The sequence below is a fragment of the Gallinula chloropus genome, assembly GCF_964237585.1.
Source record: "Gallinula chloropus genome assembly, chromosome: Z".
NCBI classification, from domain to species: domain Eukaryota; kingdom Metazoa; phylum Chordata; class Aves; order Gruiformes; family Rallidae; genus Gallinula; species Gallinula chloropus.
The window spans coordinates 42,860,664-42,875,350 of record NC_140089.1 but is presented as its reverse complement, the minus strand read 5'-3'; the positions used below and the strand labels follow the sequence as shown (position 1 = coordinate 42,875,350).

The window sequence follows — 14,687 nt, the reverse complement described above, 5'->3', positions numbered from 1 at the left end:
CTGGATATATGGTGGGAGAAACATTTGGTAAACTTGTGGCTTTCTAGAACAGACTAAAGGGATGGTGGTAAATTTTAAGACTTGTGTGTAAAAAATAAGTGTATGATAGCTGCATTACAGTTGGAACAGCAGCAAAGTGAAAGATAAGCATATCCAGTCCAGAGTTCTTCAGTGTCAGTCATTTGTGTCTACACAAATTTAAGAACAGCTCAAGGCATGTCTTGGGATGGGCTTGTGAGAAATGACAGTGTAGGGGTGTAGGTTTTATCTAAAATCATTTATATGCTAGAAGATGTTATGCAGATATTGTTGACTATCTTAAGAGTCTTGGGACATACAGCAGTAGATGAAATGATTTTGGATTATTTTGAGTTGAGTTGCTTTGCAGTAATCTGTGAAATACTGTGAACTTTAGCTTAGGTATAGTTTCAGTATCTGTCACCAGTAATACCAACAATTTCACCTGCTCTTCCAGGACCTCTAGCATCCATCCAGTCAAATTCTCACGTCTAGCTGAGCTCAGCCTGTTCAGACATTTGCTTTTCTAAAGTCTTTTATCCCATGAATTGTATGATACTCTAGCTTTTTCATGGTACGCACCTTCAGCAGAGGGATGGTGGGGCATGGCCAAAGTGGACAGGTTTGTTCTGTCTTCTATTCATATCCCCGACACAAAGAAACAGGAAACAGAAAACCTGTTTACCTGTAGCAGTCTGAAGGGGAGCTGTGAATAAGCTAAAGATGGGTTTGAGTTTTCTAAATAAATCTGTGATGAGCATTTTGGACATCTTAAATGGTTAGCTGCACTTGGAAAATATTAATAAAACCGTAACAGCATTACTAGAAAATATTTTAGTATTTATACTATTAAGAGGTTGTTCCATTATAAAGGCTCTATTTCTAAAATTGCTTTTGGGTTATTTTGCCGGATTGGTTACTAGGTTTTATGTCCACTTACTGTGATCCTGCAAGCTGCTTTGAAAATGGTTGGATGTATTTTAATTCACGAATACCTTGTCTTCTTGGGGATTGTATGACCTACGTGTAGTATATGGATTTTAAGCTCAAAGTAATTTTCTAAATACCATGCAGATTCACAAATTTATTTTTTTTCTTTTCAAAAACTTGGCTAGCACAAAATACAAATGTAACTACATTAAATATGAAATTAAGCAGTGTCATTTAGATTTAATATTTAATACAGAATGCTACTTACTGTTTCCAAATTGGAGGGGGAAAGGGAGGTTGAATTTAAATTATCCTTGTCAGTGAAACTTGATTTTGTTTATTTTTTTCCAAAGCAATAATACTCCTTTCTATAGAAATGGAAAGGTATTCGGGTCTTCTGCTGTGACTGCTTGTTTGGGCAGTCAGCGGCTGCCCAAAACAACCTACTCTATTCCTTGGGCTACTGAACAAGTATCCAGCTTTCCTTTCTTGGTTTATGGGACACGAGCACAATTGACCACAGACAGCGTGATATAATGCAGGATATGTGGTGTGGTGGGACAAAGAGGAGAGGCTAGGTTTAAAACAAACAAATAAAAAACTCCATTGTTGATTCTCAACAATTAACCAAACTTCTCCCTTCTTCCCAAACTATGTGCTATGTGTTGTTCTTCTGGGGATGATGATACCGCTGGGAACAGCAGCAGCAGTTGCAGGCTCAACATCTCTCCCATGGCCATGGACCTCCAGTGCCTCTAACACCGCATCCATCAGGACTTCAACCTCCAGGAATCCCTCCTCTCGGAAGCAGTGCTGGCCTTCTTGCCCTTTCTAGTGCTTTGGGTGGGCAGTCTCACTTGGCAATAAAAGATGACAAGAAGCATCACGATGCAGAACACCACAGAGGTGAGAGGCATGGCAGGCCTGATTAGGACGTTGTCAGATTTGCTCATTGCTGAAAATTATGTGCATCTCTTAAGAATTCAAGTTACATAGAATGAGAAAAAAAAAAAAAAACAAACGTTGGCAAACTTTAAAATGTCTGCTTATATACCACTGAAACAAAATTCAGCTTGCAAGTTTTCAGTATTTTAAAAGGGGATAACTGGGTGTCACCTGCTCTATAGTTTGCAGGGCATTTTGACATCCTGGTAAATGCTTAGTTGTAACACCAGTGGCCTGCACCATATTGTGGAAAACTGTTAAAAATGCAAATGGGTGATTTTTTCAAAGAAAGTACTGTTGTTAAATGGGTGGGTGGGATGGTAGGGGGAATGAGAAGTTAAATTTTGAAGTGAATGTGTTCAAACAAAAGATTTAGATAATTGCATCTGTTACTTTAGTTTCATAGGCTTAAATTCTAGTACGCAATTAAATATTGGGCAAAATTGCACTTGACTAATTTTTTGAAAAGAAAATAATTTATTCTGTCATGAAATAAAACTAGGCTTTGTGTATGGTTAAACTGTAAATCATGTTTACAAAATACTGTAATTTTCAGGAAATCACTGTATTAGGAATGTGCAATGACTTATATAAATAAAAGCCATTTTAAAACTGTTCGTGGCTTGTGTTCTAATTTTTTTCCCCCCTTTTTTATTTCTGTTCTTGCCTCTGTGTCTGAACGGGCATGTCTGTGCATTTCTTGGTTACTACGGGAGCAGACAGAGAGCCGGGCACAGTAAGTACCAACATTCCTGCTAATGTTTCCGCTTCTACATAATGTAATGATTAGACTTTGCACTGTTTGTCTGTTTTTTTCTTCCATTTAGTGACTTTCATGACAATTGGCCTCTGTGTTTTCTGTTAAAATCTCTCTTGGTTTATGCAGAGCACCAAGTTGTTTGTTGGGAGGACTGTATGAATCAGGTTTGTTTCTGAGCAGAACGATTTTTGTGGAAGGTTTTTGTTTGCTTATTGGAGTCAGGGTGTAAGTTGCAAATCAAACAGGTTGACTGCAAATGTAAAGTATGACATTATTACTCAGAGTTTTCCTGTAGGATTTTCAGAAATTTGAGAGTCGGGAGAACAGGTGAGAAATTAATAATTCCTAGGGGTTTCTTTAACTGAATCTATTTAAGCTCTACTAATGTCCTTACTGCTTAATTCGTGCTTCAGGTGTAACTTGCATAGTAATGTTTTTTTTTTCCCTTTTAGATGTAACCTAAGCCTAAGACAACCTTACCTGAAAACCAAATAACTGCTTTGTTACAGCTTTTTAAAACCCTTGTATTTTCAGTGTTGCTGCTGTATTAATCTGTTGGAGATGGATGTGCACATTTCACATTGTTTCAAATAACAGAGTTAATTCTGCTTGTTGATGTCATACATGGATTTGGGCTCTATTTTGTTTCTTTTTCTGAAAAAAAAAAAAAAAAAAAAACAAACCTAGGAAAAGTTTGAGTAATGTTGGTCAGGTTTCTCAACAATTGAGAGCTAAGGAAAGAAGTTTGCAGTGATTATCTGTGCACACATCTATGTCCAGATGTGGGAGCGATTTGCTTTGTGTTTTGCTTTTGTTGTGAGGTCTCCTGTCCTTGCTGCAGTCCCATCCTCCTCTGCATTGTCCATCTTGTCCTTTGCTAAAGGGTTTTTCAGTTTGAAATCAGAAGCTCCAGTGTTGTGAAATTCAGACTGTGAACTCATCTTGTAGCTGAGAGTGGTTCCTGAATATGAAAGGAGAACTTCCAGAAATGAAACCCAGCTTTTGTGTGGTGGGAGATTTGCAGTATCCCTTGCTTAGTTTGCTATATGTGTCAGTTTTACTTAATTAAATACATAAAATTGTTGCTGCAGTTGCTTCTGTCTCCATGTGTCTAATTCATGATTGGTTATTTTTCTGTTAGAGGATTTTTATGCTGGTTTTACCACTAAGTAAACTTTATTTCATGAAAGAGCTATGCTGTATAGTATAGATACATTGCATTCCAGTTACTAGGCTATGGTATAGCCATAGTTTCTTTTTGGTCCAGGAAGAGAATAATACTTCATAATTAAGTTAAACTTTAATAGCTAAATACAGGTGAAGTTAAATTTGAATTTGTTTTTAATACAATGTTGCATTAGAATCTTGGAGTAACAGTAAATGATGCCTTAAGTGAATGAATCATAATTCAGGTGATAGTCAAGTTCAAACCTGTGGATAAAATGATCAGCTGGGGATGACTTACTCTCTGAACTTACCTCATTATATTGTGTTTTTAATGGATTTCTTTTTAATTTAAAATACATTTCTAAGGATAATATAAAATTAGTCCCAAGTACACAAGTTGTACAAGGAAATCTATTTAACTATTACATGTGACTCCAACTGAGCAGTAGGCTGGTATTTTGAAAATTACTTTGTAACCAGGATAAGATCAATTTGATTTCTAGAGTAACATTTTAAGTGTAGTGGTGTTGCCAGAAATCCTTGACAAAGGTTTGCATTCATCATCCAAGACAGCAAAACCCATGCTGTCTGTTAGTTACCCAAATTAACCATGGTATTTTGTTTTATTGTGCAGTTTGACAGTATGACTTCCATCAAATACATCTAGTGTGACTTTCCAATATCATCAGTAGAACCTGAAAGCTTTAAATGTGCAAGTTTGAAAGATTAAAATTTAATGCTTGCCTATTTGGTTTTAAATTGAGTGAGTTTTTACGTAATGATGCGTTAAAGCATATTGTGGCTTATTATTTGAACATACTAATTTTTAAATGAGATCTGGTTTTACCTTTTTCAAGTCTCCTTATACAGTCATGAGCCTTTTTGTTTTTGACATAATTTAGAAAGCAGTGAGATTCGTGTATCTATAAAGGATTATAGACATGCAGTGATTTCATTATTGATTGTGATCAATGTCCATTTTACCTACTTTTGCATTGTCTGAGTGGCACAGGTTACATTTTTCTCTATATTGCTTAAAGGTTTTAGGAAATGAATGGGTCTGTTAATGCATGTTTGTGAAATATAGAACTTCAGTTAGTAATAAGAGTATACTTCATACATGAACTTGTAAAATTACTTGGTCAAAATTACATTGGTAATGGCAGGTGGGTTTTGGATGATGTAACTGTAACCATCCTAAACTGAGTCATCTTATTGTGGGAATGCAGCCATCCCTACTATTGTGGCAGTTTGGCTGCAGGTAACGAAGTCAGGCTAAGTAAGTATTGCAACTGAAGCATAATAAAGTTTTGAGAGACATCAATGTGAAGGAACTTCAATGTCCACACTTTTGTTCTCTGGGGACCATACAGGCAAGACTTTTCCAACCCATCTTAGGTATTTATTTCTTATTTGTCTTCCCACTCTTCTAGTGTCCTGTTTGGACAGCATAGCAGTTCAGATGTTCAATAGGATCAGTAATAATTTGTAGACAGTGAAATCTGACTTCATTATTCATTATGCGCTTGCTTGGCGTTGGTCTTTCGTCATAATAAAAACATTGAGCTTGATTTCTAAGATTTAGGAAGCACTCATACATTTTCCAAGAAATATTGTTGCCTTCATTGTTAAGCATAAAAGTTGCTATTGTTTCATACAGAAAATGTTCTTAATGCAGGAAAGTATTCTCTGCTGTTAGGTCTGTCTCTGCCCTATTCTTGCCCTCACAGTCTTGGAGGAAAGGGGCATGCACAATTGACTGCTACTTTTTGGTTGATATTATATGCAACCTGTTTTTGTTTTATGTTTTAAATCTTTCAAATTGGAGGTTGTGTCATAAAAGGAGTTACATGAAAAGGTAGGGTACTCTTCAGTGTGGTGCATGTATGATTCTTGTCCTTTGTGAAGAAAGTATTCCGTTATATAACTTGTAATTGGGAGAACTTGAATTTCTTCTTTAAGTTACACAATTCATTTTTACTCTCTGTCAACTTAAAAATAAGTTAAATCTCAGTCTTTGGATGTAAACCACAAATTAGCTTCAGCAGCAGTTCTCACAGGAGCTGTGGGGTGCTATGTTGCAGTTTAGCTTGTAGCTGATATAAAGCAGCATGAGGCTGATAAAAAAGGACAGAAAGATAGGAGTGTTCTGGTGAAAATTTTTATGGGATACCCTGATTCTGACAAACACTAGGTAGAAAATGCTGAAATGAATTTTATTTTCTTTTAAAGTCTCCCAATTATTGAATGAATGGTGGGAGAGAGATGCAGATTCCTTTGGGCTTCTAGATTTCCTTGTTCCTAATATGAACGTGCTAGCATAAATATAATTTAATAATGGCGGTCAAAAAAAGGCTGAAGTCAGTAGATTTCCATCACCAGTCAATGAAATTAAAACCTCCTGACTTGATAAAGTCAACTTCTGGGTTGTTGACACATGTTTGCAAGAACTCAACAAAGAGAAGTTAATGATTCTTGTGTTGGATCACTTGAGTGTGATCTTCTTGTGCCTTGCTTGGGTGGTGGCCAAGTGAGTGCTAGTCCCTCTTCCAGTGCCCACTTTAATTCCTGTCACTGAGTCCTAACAGGGAGCAGTGGGACTGGTGAGCAACTGATGCTTTGGTTGATGGTGTCAGATTTGATCCTGTTTTGCCTACGCCACAAGGGTTTGCCTTTATTCCTGTCTACCTAGAGGTATCTGTAGGGAGTACTTGCGTGGTGCAGTGGCACAAGTCCAGTGTAGTGGTTCCATAAACACAACGACCTGTCTTGGTGGTACAGGCAAGCCCAGGTTGTACTAACTGGATGTAAAGGCAGGCAGGGTTGCTTGGTTTGGGATGTACAGCGAGTGGCCAAGCAGAGAGCAAGTGTGTGCATGCGTGTCTTTTCGGGAAACAGGAGTAGGGGGGATACAGAGCCCAGCACTACAAATCTTAATTGGGACCAGGTGTAACTGAACCGTGAGTACAGCTGTGATACACATATTGGTATTTAATTGTTGTAATGATCAGTGTAAAGTTAATTGTCAGTTCTGTATGTTCCAGTGAGTTGTCTGTGCTGTATTATTATAACTGGGGCTAAACAAGATACTGTGGGCTCTCAGCCTGTACCTCTGGCACACATATTTGTGGTTTGGATGTAGCTCCTACAGGGAATGACATGGCATTTGAATAATGTGCATTGTATTCCTAATAGGGAACCTGCCTTCTCTCTAAGCATCATGAGGAGCTTTTCGTTTCGCATTTGCTGCTGGTGGTTTCAGTGTTTAACTTTTGCTGGCAGCAAAGTTGCTTTAGGATCCCAAGTTGCCTGTTAAAACAGCCCTTATGCAGTCTGGTAACTCTGACAGGAAGCAGTGCTACATTAGGCTTTTTTCTTTCTTTTTTTTTCTTTTTTTCTTCTTTTGGAACTTATTTTAAGGAAAGAGATTCATGTGAATACATTTTGAATTATTGGAGGAAAAATAAAACATTTACATAAAATTGATTTTGACCATTTGTTCTGGTCAGAGATTCATGATTTACAGATGTTGCATTGGTAATCCCTAACAAATTGAACTCCTAATATGAAAGCAAGGATTATCCTCAATTATGCATCTAGTCTGTTAAAATTAAGACAAGATAAAAAACTGTTGTCATGCAGTTTCTCTTCAGGAAACGAACTATGCATGTATATATATTTTATCCCTTTTTATATGGACTAATTATTACTGAAGATCAGTGTGAATGTAAAACTACTGTAGCATTATTTAAAATTATATAAATATTATAGCTAAGGTTAAAAAAAAAAACTCACAAACTTGTCCTACTTTTGAAGCTTAAGTTAGGTATTAGGAGGCCTGGTAGTAGAACTAAATAGATTATTTTTGTTGAAGAGAAGGTAACGAGAACTCGTATCATTGTGAAGATGATGCTGCTGTCCCCTAGATCACTCTATGCTCAAGAGTGAACATAGAGCAAATAATAAACTTTACCAGAGCTGAAATGAGGGAAGGTGGCTTTCAGTAGGCTGTCCTCCCTGGCCCCTGTTAACATTGGTAAGAGATGTCAACAGCCCAAGGCTCTTTCCCAGTTTCTGTTTATATTTTCATTTATTTCCTTTGTTACTTTAGTGGTCTGTATCTACTATATGCACTGTTTAAAAATATGCATATTTTCATGTTGTTGAATGAAATACTATTGCAATCAGTAGTTTGAATTACGGCAGTAGGTTGCTGTAGTGAGCTATTTTTTCATCAGAAATTATACTTGCCTGACTTTAGTCATAGTTGTTAGAACTTCCTGGTACTCCTAAGGGAAGCAAAGCAGTAACTTTTAAATTACTGACTTCGCTGGTGAATTTTGTTGGAGAAACAGCATGGTCTTACTTGGAAGTGCCAGTGTGGCTGTTGTGAAATGAACGCCTCTTGTGGCATGGACACTGCTTCCCAAGAACATTGTGGTTTAAGTGAATGTGGTTAAGTTAGGGAAAGGCAGTGCAAGGGGAGACCTTTTGTAGAACAGTCTTTCAAGGACTGTAGATCATTATTGTAATTACATGTTTGTGATAAGTAAGCCATCAACCTTTTAAAAAGAAAAGTCAAATCTAGGGTTTTTTTTGTCTGTTTGGCACATAGGATGCAGTGGGAGCTAGGTATGTGGTAGGAGTTCCTAGGTGCGTAGTATAAATTTAGTACTGAAATACTACAGGGCAAACTGTACAGAATATTGTCAGCATTGTCTAGGCAGACTTTACATTAAAACTGGAAAAGATTATTAGCCATTGTAGTTACACCTATTTGAGGCCAGACTTCGCAAGCTGTTACCTACACTTTTGTGTAGTAACTTCACATAGCAGGTTGGCTAATTTTTTTCCCAGGTGCTGCCCCTTTGCCACCTCTCTGTTATTCACACTTAGTTTTAGCAATTTAAATGAGAAATTTGAGTTTTTCACTTCACTGCATTTGTCTTTAGTGTTTTATTCTAAGGTTTTAAGTACTAAAATAGATTTTTAATTTTTTTTTCTTAAGTGTATTATCTCTTAATGAAGATTCTCTTCCTTAAAAAGACATTTGCAGTACTCAAATGTGTGGTCAAGTTTGAATTGTCAGCTTTCTTCTGAGGATGTTTCTACTGCTACAGAGATGATAGTTTCAGTACTAAAATGTTGAAGATGGCTTTAATGTTTTTCAAACTAGTGAATCCCTGAGCTTGTTGTGCATCTGGGAAGACATGAGGGGTTAAATTCAGACTGTATTTGTCAAGGCAATTAGTTCAGTGATCCAACAAGCCCATCTTTTAGCTGCAAAACATTGCGGTAAAGACATTATTTTGAGCTGCTTTATACTGAATTTCATTAGACCCTCCTATATGCTTTATGTAAGCCCCTTGGCATTTGTTTAGCTTGAATAGCCATGAATAAAAGAGCTTAGAGTTGGCTTTAAAGTGCAGATTCTGAAGTAGGAAAAAGAGGATTCAGACTGCCTTATGTACCCTGTTTTGTTTTCCTTCTCCTTGGGACTAAACATTAATGTCTGAACAAAACTGCTATGGTGTCCTCAGGTTTTAAAGGGGAAGCCATTCAGTGCACAGTTCACTGGCTATTAGTATATGTTTATGAAATATTGAGTAAATATATCTAGCTCGGGTAGCTCTAAGTATTTCCTTTGAGGGCTTACACTTAAATCACAGTATGTATGTGGGTATTAGGCTTTTATCTTGTGAGAGATGTGTATGTGGGTAAATACATATTTACTTAGATATTTATGTGAACATACATTTATGTAAGCATGCACTTGGCTTTTAGGAACTAGGCTTACCAGGTCTTTGTGAAAGGAGATTTTTTTCTCAGTTCATTCAGTATTGTTCACAGCATTAACACATCACTGAACAAATTGCCCTCTTGCATATGCTAATCCTGCACTTAAAAGAACTCATTGTAACACGTTTTAATGCTTTAGCTGGAACGGAGATGGAGATGGGAATCGCAGGCATGTCAAATTGTCATGTGACTGAAAAATGTCTAAAATGCCTTTCTCTTTGGGTCAACAGTTTGTACTTAGCATAACTTAGGATGAATGAGAGCAGTCCATGTAGTTTGAGGAAAAGATTAGTCTTTGCTTTTGTCTTCTGTGTGTGTGTGTTTGCCTTAGTTTTTCAGATCAAGTCTGATTAAACAACACTTTAGCCTTAATTTCACACTAGTAGTGAATGTTATGCTGGAAGTAAAAATACTTGATCTTTGTTTGCAATACATTTGTTAAAGGCATCCAATTGGAGTTCACCACAGCAAACAGATGATTGTTGCGTAACCTTATTTGGCAAATATTTGTTATTTTGAGAGTTAAAGACAAGCTGCCATATATATATATATATACATATGTATAATCTCCATGCCTGCAGGTCTAGACATAGCAAAGCCTCATGTATTTATGATGGTCTAGAAGTGAGCAGTCGATCGGGTTATATTGAGTAAGTCTCTTTTGTTACATAGGATCTGTATATTTAAAAAAAAAAAAAAAAGAAAAAAAAAGAAATCATTGTTACCTGCTCATGAATAAACAGTATGCCTGCTTCTCCTAAACAATAAATGCAGTTGAATTAGTTAAATAGATGGTGACTGACAAGTGAACTAAACTTTTGATAAATTGAACAATAAAAAGCCAAGCTTCTTAAAATGCATGAAGCTGTACATGTTTGCCTGGAGGACTTCGAGTTGAATTAAATAGAATGAAAGGCTATGTAGGTATCACATTTCTAAACCATCTATCACATCGAATCTGAGTTTTTAAGCATATACGAAGGAATCTTGAAAGGAATTTTTTGATTGACCTTGGGTTTTTTTCTCTTTACAGAGCAATTCTCTGTTGGTCCCGGACAGTCTGCGAAGCACAGATAAACGCAGGAATGGCCCTGAGTATACCAATGACATCAAAAAGAGAAAGGTGGATGATAAGGATTCCAGCCACTATGTAAGCAAATCTGTGTCAAAGAAATGATTAATTTATTTGCACATACTGTGCTTGTATGAGGAGTAAAAGAGCTGTAAAGAACAAGGCAATGTGTTTCCTATGGCTGATTTAGTACATGGGTCTATGTGCCAGAGAGACCATTATTCATGTTGTGGGAAGAGCACTGACTCAATAGGTTAGGCTATTGTCAAGTAATACTCCTCAACAGGGAATAATGAGCCAGGAGTAGCTGTTTGGGATTCACAAGTGTTCTGGGGCAAGAGATCCTTTCTGGATTGCTCTAAAATGTGCAGGTTCGCTTTAAATGGAGGATTTTATTGATTGTGGGGGGGTATGTTACTAAATTTTTCTGATACTATTACCATGTTGTGCAATAATTACCGTTGCAAATTGTGTGTTATAAGGCTGCACCATCTTAAGTAAAGATTGATTTTGGTTGATATGGCAGTTTTAGCACAAAGCCAGTTGAAATACAAAACATTCATGGCTTGTGTTCTACATTTTTGACTAGGTTGACTGTTGCTTGGTTTTGAAGAGACTACGGTGCAACATACATGAACCTCAAAAGGTTCACATAGGGTTTTAACTTCAGTCTAAATGCTTAGCCACAGGATGATACTTGGAACAGACTTTAGAGACTGAGACTGGTGTGAAAGAGGCAGAACTTTAACAGAAGATCATATTCTTCGACATAGTAATAATGTCACAAATCATTTTATATTTACCCATCCACCAGTTACTTCGAGGTTACTGAAACGCAATAGAAAATGAGGTGTCACTTTATTTCCCCAGTGAGGTAACTTCTTTCTACTTGGACCCAGAATATCTCTGAGGAGCTATTGGGATATCCCTGGAGCTACTGACAGTAGAAGGGGTTACTTTCCTCTTTCTGCACATTAAGCTGTTACAGGGCTGTTACGGTTTTGCAAGTTACCTTTCCACCGCTTTCTAATAATCTTATTTTGATTACACAGGGGTTTAGCAAACTTCCCCATGTTACTCCCTCAACTTGGAGAGTTTTATATATTCTGCGGGCAACTTTCATTCTAAATACTTGAAGATAAAGCATTCTTAAGCTGCATTTGATATATTAAAAAAAAAAAAAAGAAAAAGCTTAACTTGTTTTTCTTGTATTTCTACTTGATGCAAATAGAAAGGGTATTGCACTGTAGAAGTAGTTTGTTTAATCCACATTTAAAATGTGTTCTATTTGCTTTTTGCTTGAAATGGATTTTATAAAGGTAGCATAAAAAATAAAGAATTAAGCAAAAGTATGTTTGAAAGTTCCAGATTTCTTTTAATCTAGAATAAAATCTTTGGTTTTAAAGGTTCCCCAATTCTGAAAACACACAAGTGCTGATTTTGAGCTCGTAGGGCCCTTCTAGGGACAAGGAAGTAATGCTTTTGTCATAAGGGAGATAAACGAATTGTAAGAATTGCTGCTGCTTTTGGAAATAAGATGCAAAATGCATTTTTTTTCTTCTTGAATTCTAACTGATTTTTATGTTAACCTGTATAGTTTCAACCTGTGGGTTTGTTAGTGAGAAGAATCTTCTGATATTAATAGCACCTATGGGAGATGTCTTTGACAGTCACAGTAAATTTCTGTTTCTTAAGATGACAGAGTCACTGGTGTGCACTTAGTCATTGCTTGGCAGCTATTTTTGTCCCTCCTCAGGGGTGCTATTTCTGTGAGGTGAGCAAGTGTCCCATCTACTGTGCTCCCACGTGCTCAAAATGATGAGCATGTTCTAACCTATTCTTGCCTTTTGGGTCCTTTGTACTTTTCAAGAGCTGGCAGGTAACAAGTACTGAACCTTTCCTGTTCCTTCTCCTTTTGCACCCTTTGGTTGGACAGCTTTCTGAGTGGCAAATAGAGCTGCCATTATGTAGTCAGTGGTGCTGTTGGGTCCCAAATATGTTTGCAGTATTTCTTGGAGCAATACTCGCCTCCTAAAGCACAATGGAAAGGTTGAAATTTTCAGGGGAGCTTTTGGCTTGTCTGTTTGCTTGGGTTTTGTTGGAGGTTTGAGTTTTTTGTTTATTTCTTTCAAGAAAAAAAATAATTATGAGCTGTAGGGAGAGGAAGGAGCTGGTGTTTTACTTTTCTGTCTGACAGTGTTAAGTGTGATAGCCCAGACACTTTGAAATCAAGAGACGGGACAGCTTGAGCAATCTTGTAGTCTGATTTGTTTGCCTATAAACTTTTTAACAGAAGTGTTTTTATTGAAAATGTCAGACTTGCCCACAGGAAAAATGTAAATTTGTCATTCACTTGATTTCTTTTTTTGTTGTTGTTGTTGGTTTTTTTGTGTGTGTGTTTTGTTTTTGAGTCAAGGCTCACCTTTTGGTTGAACCACCGTGATGCACTGCAGAAATTGCTGGATGACTCTGTATCATAAAATGTGTCTGCTGGGGCGTCCCAGCCAGTTTTGTAGATAGGGACCAGGAAGCACTTGAGTAAACCTAAGCAGCTATCATGAGGCAGTAAAGCAGCTCAGGTGAACACAGGTTAATGCAAAACAGGCAAAATGCAGCTTGACAAGCCACAATAAAACATTTCCATATAGCATTGTCCAAGTATTTTGGTATTTCTAGGCATAAATGTTGAAATGCCTTGCCATTTCTGAAGCCTTTTCTTCCCCAGAATTTCCGCTTCAAAACCTTCCTTTCTGGAGAAAGAAAAAAAATTATCCTATTACTCTGAGGAAGTTGATTCATCAAAATGAAACAAAAACTCCAGTTTTTTCAGTTCTGATGGTTTTTTTAAGTGTCCAACCAGTAATTTTCCCTAAGATTAACACGTAAGATTAGTGTATGAACAGAATGTGTTACCCCCTTAAGAGCAGTGATAACTCTATGATGGTGATCGTAGGAGGGGTTTTGGACCATCTTACGCAGATGTTGAGACCACCACCTCTCAACTAGTTCAACATTATTTGGGTTTCATTACTGAAGCAGAAATAAGGTGTTATATACCTGTTTTCATTGTTTTCCCTGTTGCTAACGAATTAATGAAAGGCTGTTTGCTTTTTGTTTAGGAAAAACAAAAATGTCTGAGTAGATGCGTAGTCTTTCTCTCTGGGCTCCTAATGTACTAATTGAAATGAACACTATATTTATTTATTTTTAATAGGACAGTGATGGGGACAAGAGTGACGATAACTTGGTTGTAGATGTATCCAATGAGGTAACTTTTTTCATTTTTGTAGTCTTGACATTTGCCCAAAGGTTAAAGGAAAAGTGCACTTAGTTCTTAGAAGAAAAAGATTCCTGTGTGTGGATATGTTAAAATATTCACAACTTCTCCTTTTTATTAGTACTGCAGTTACTATGTCATCTTCTGAGCTTTATCTGATTGCTCTCTCAGCTCTTCCTTCTGCTGCCTTGTCCAGGTCTGTTCCCTCTGCATTTACCTTCTGATGCTTCACAGCTGCTCTGTAGTGGAGAGACTTGTGGGGAGATGCAGGTGGAGAGCTGAGGTTTTCACACTACTGCCTTCAAATGAAAAAGGAAAACAATACCTAAACTTGTATATAATAGTAGTAGTATTATTAAAACCATTTTTGGTACCTTAAAAATCATTGGTATTTTAATGTCCTATGTTAAAGATGGCATTTTCCAGAAATGTTTGGGTTTTAGAATGAAGTCAGTTCATAAAATTTTCCAGATGTTGTAGCCACCTTTTTTTTTTTTCCCTCCAAGGCAGAGATTTGGCAGTGGCATCAAGGTAAAGGGATGGGCCTTTCCTTTTCTTCATCTTTTATTTCATACAACAAAGAGATTTAGAAAGCCTAAGCGTGATAGCAAGGTTCTGCTCTGTGAAAAGCACAGGGAGAGAAGCTGACAGAGAAGTGTCTTCCAACTCCAATTGCCCAAATGATGTTAGTCAAATAGAAAAATGTGTGGCCAACTTGG

At 37.0% G+C, this 14,687-nt stretch overlaps 1 protein-coding gene across 3 annotated transcripts in view; it reads left to right on the top strand.

Annotated features, from left to right (window-relative positions):
• LOC311204039 (transducin-like enhancer protein 1) overlaps positions 1 to 14,687 on the top strand; it is a 71,245-nt gene that overhangs the window by 38,297 nt on the left and 18,261 nt on the right. For all 3 annotated transcript variants that reach the window (XM_084278893.1, XM_084278892.1, XM_084278891.1), the window contains exons 7-10: positions 1,650 to 1,854; positions 2,613 to 2,629; positions 10,653 to 10,769; positions 13,906 to 13,959. In XM_084278893.1, coding sequence (XP_084135019.1) covers positions 1,650 to 1,854; positions 2,613 to 2,629; positions 10,653 to 10,769; positions 13,906 to 13,959 — 393 coding nt within the window. The remainder of the gene's footprint in view (positions 1 to 1,649; positions 1,855 to 2,612; positions 2,630 to 10,652; positions 10,770 to 13,905; positions 13,960 to 14,687) is intronic.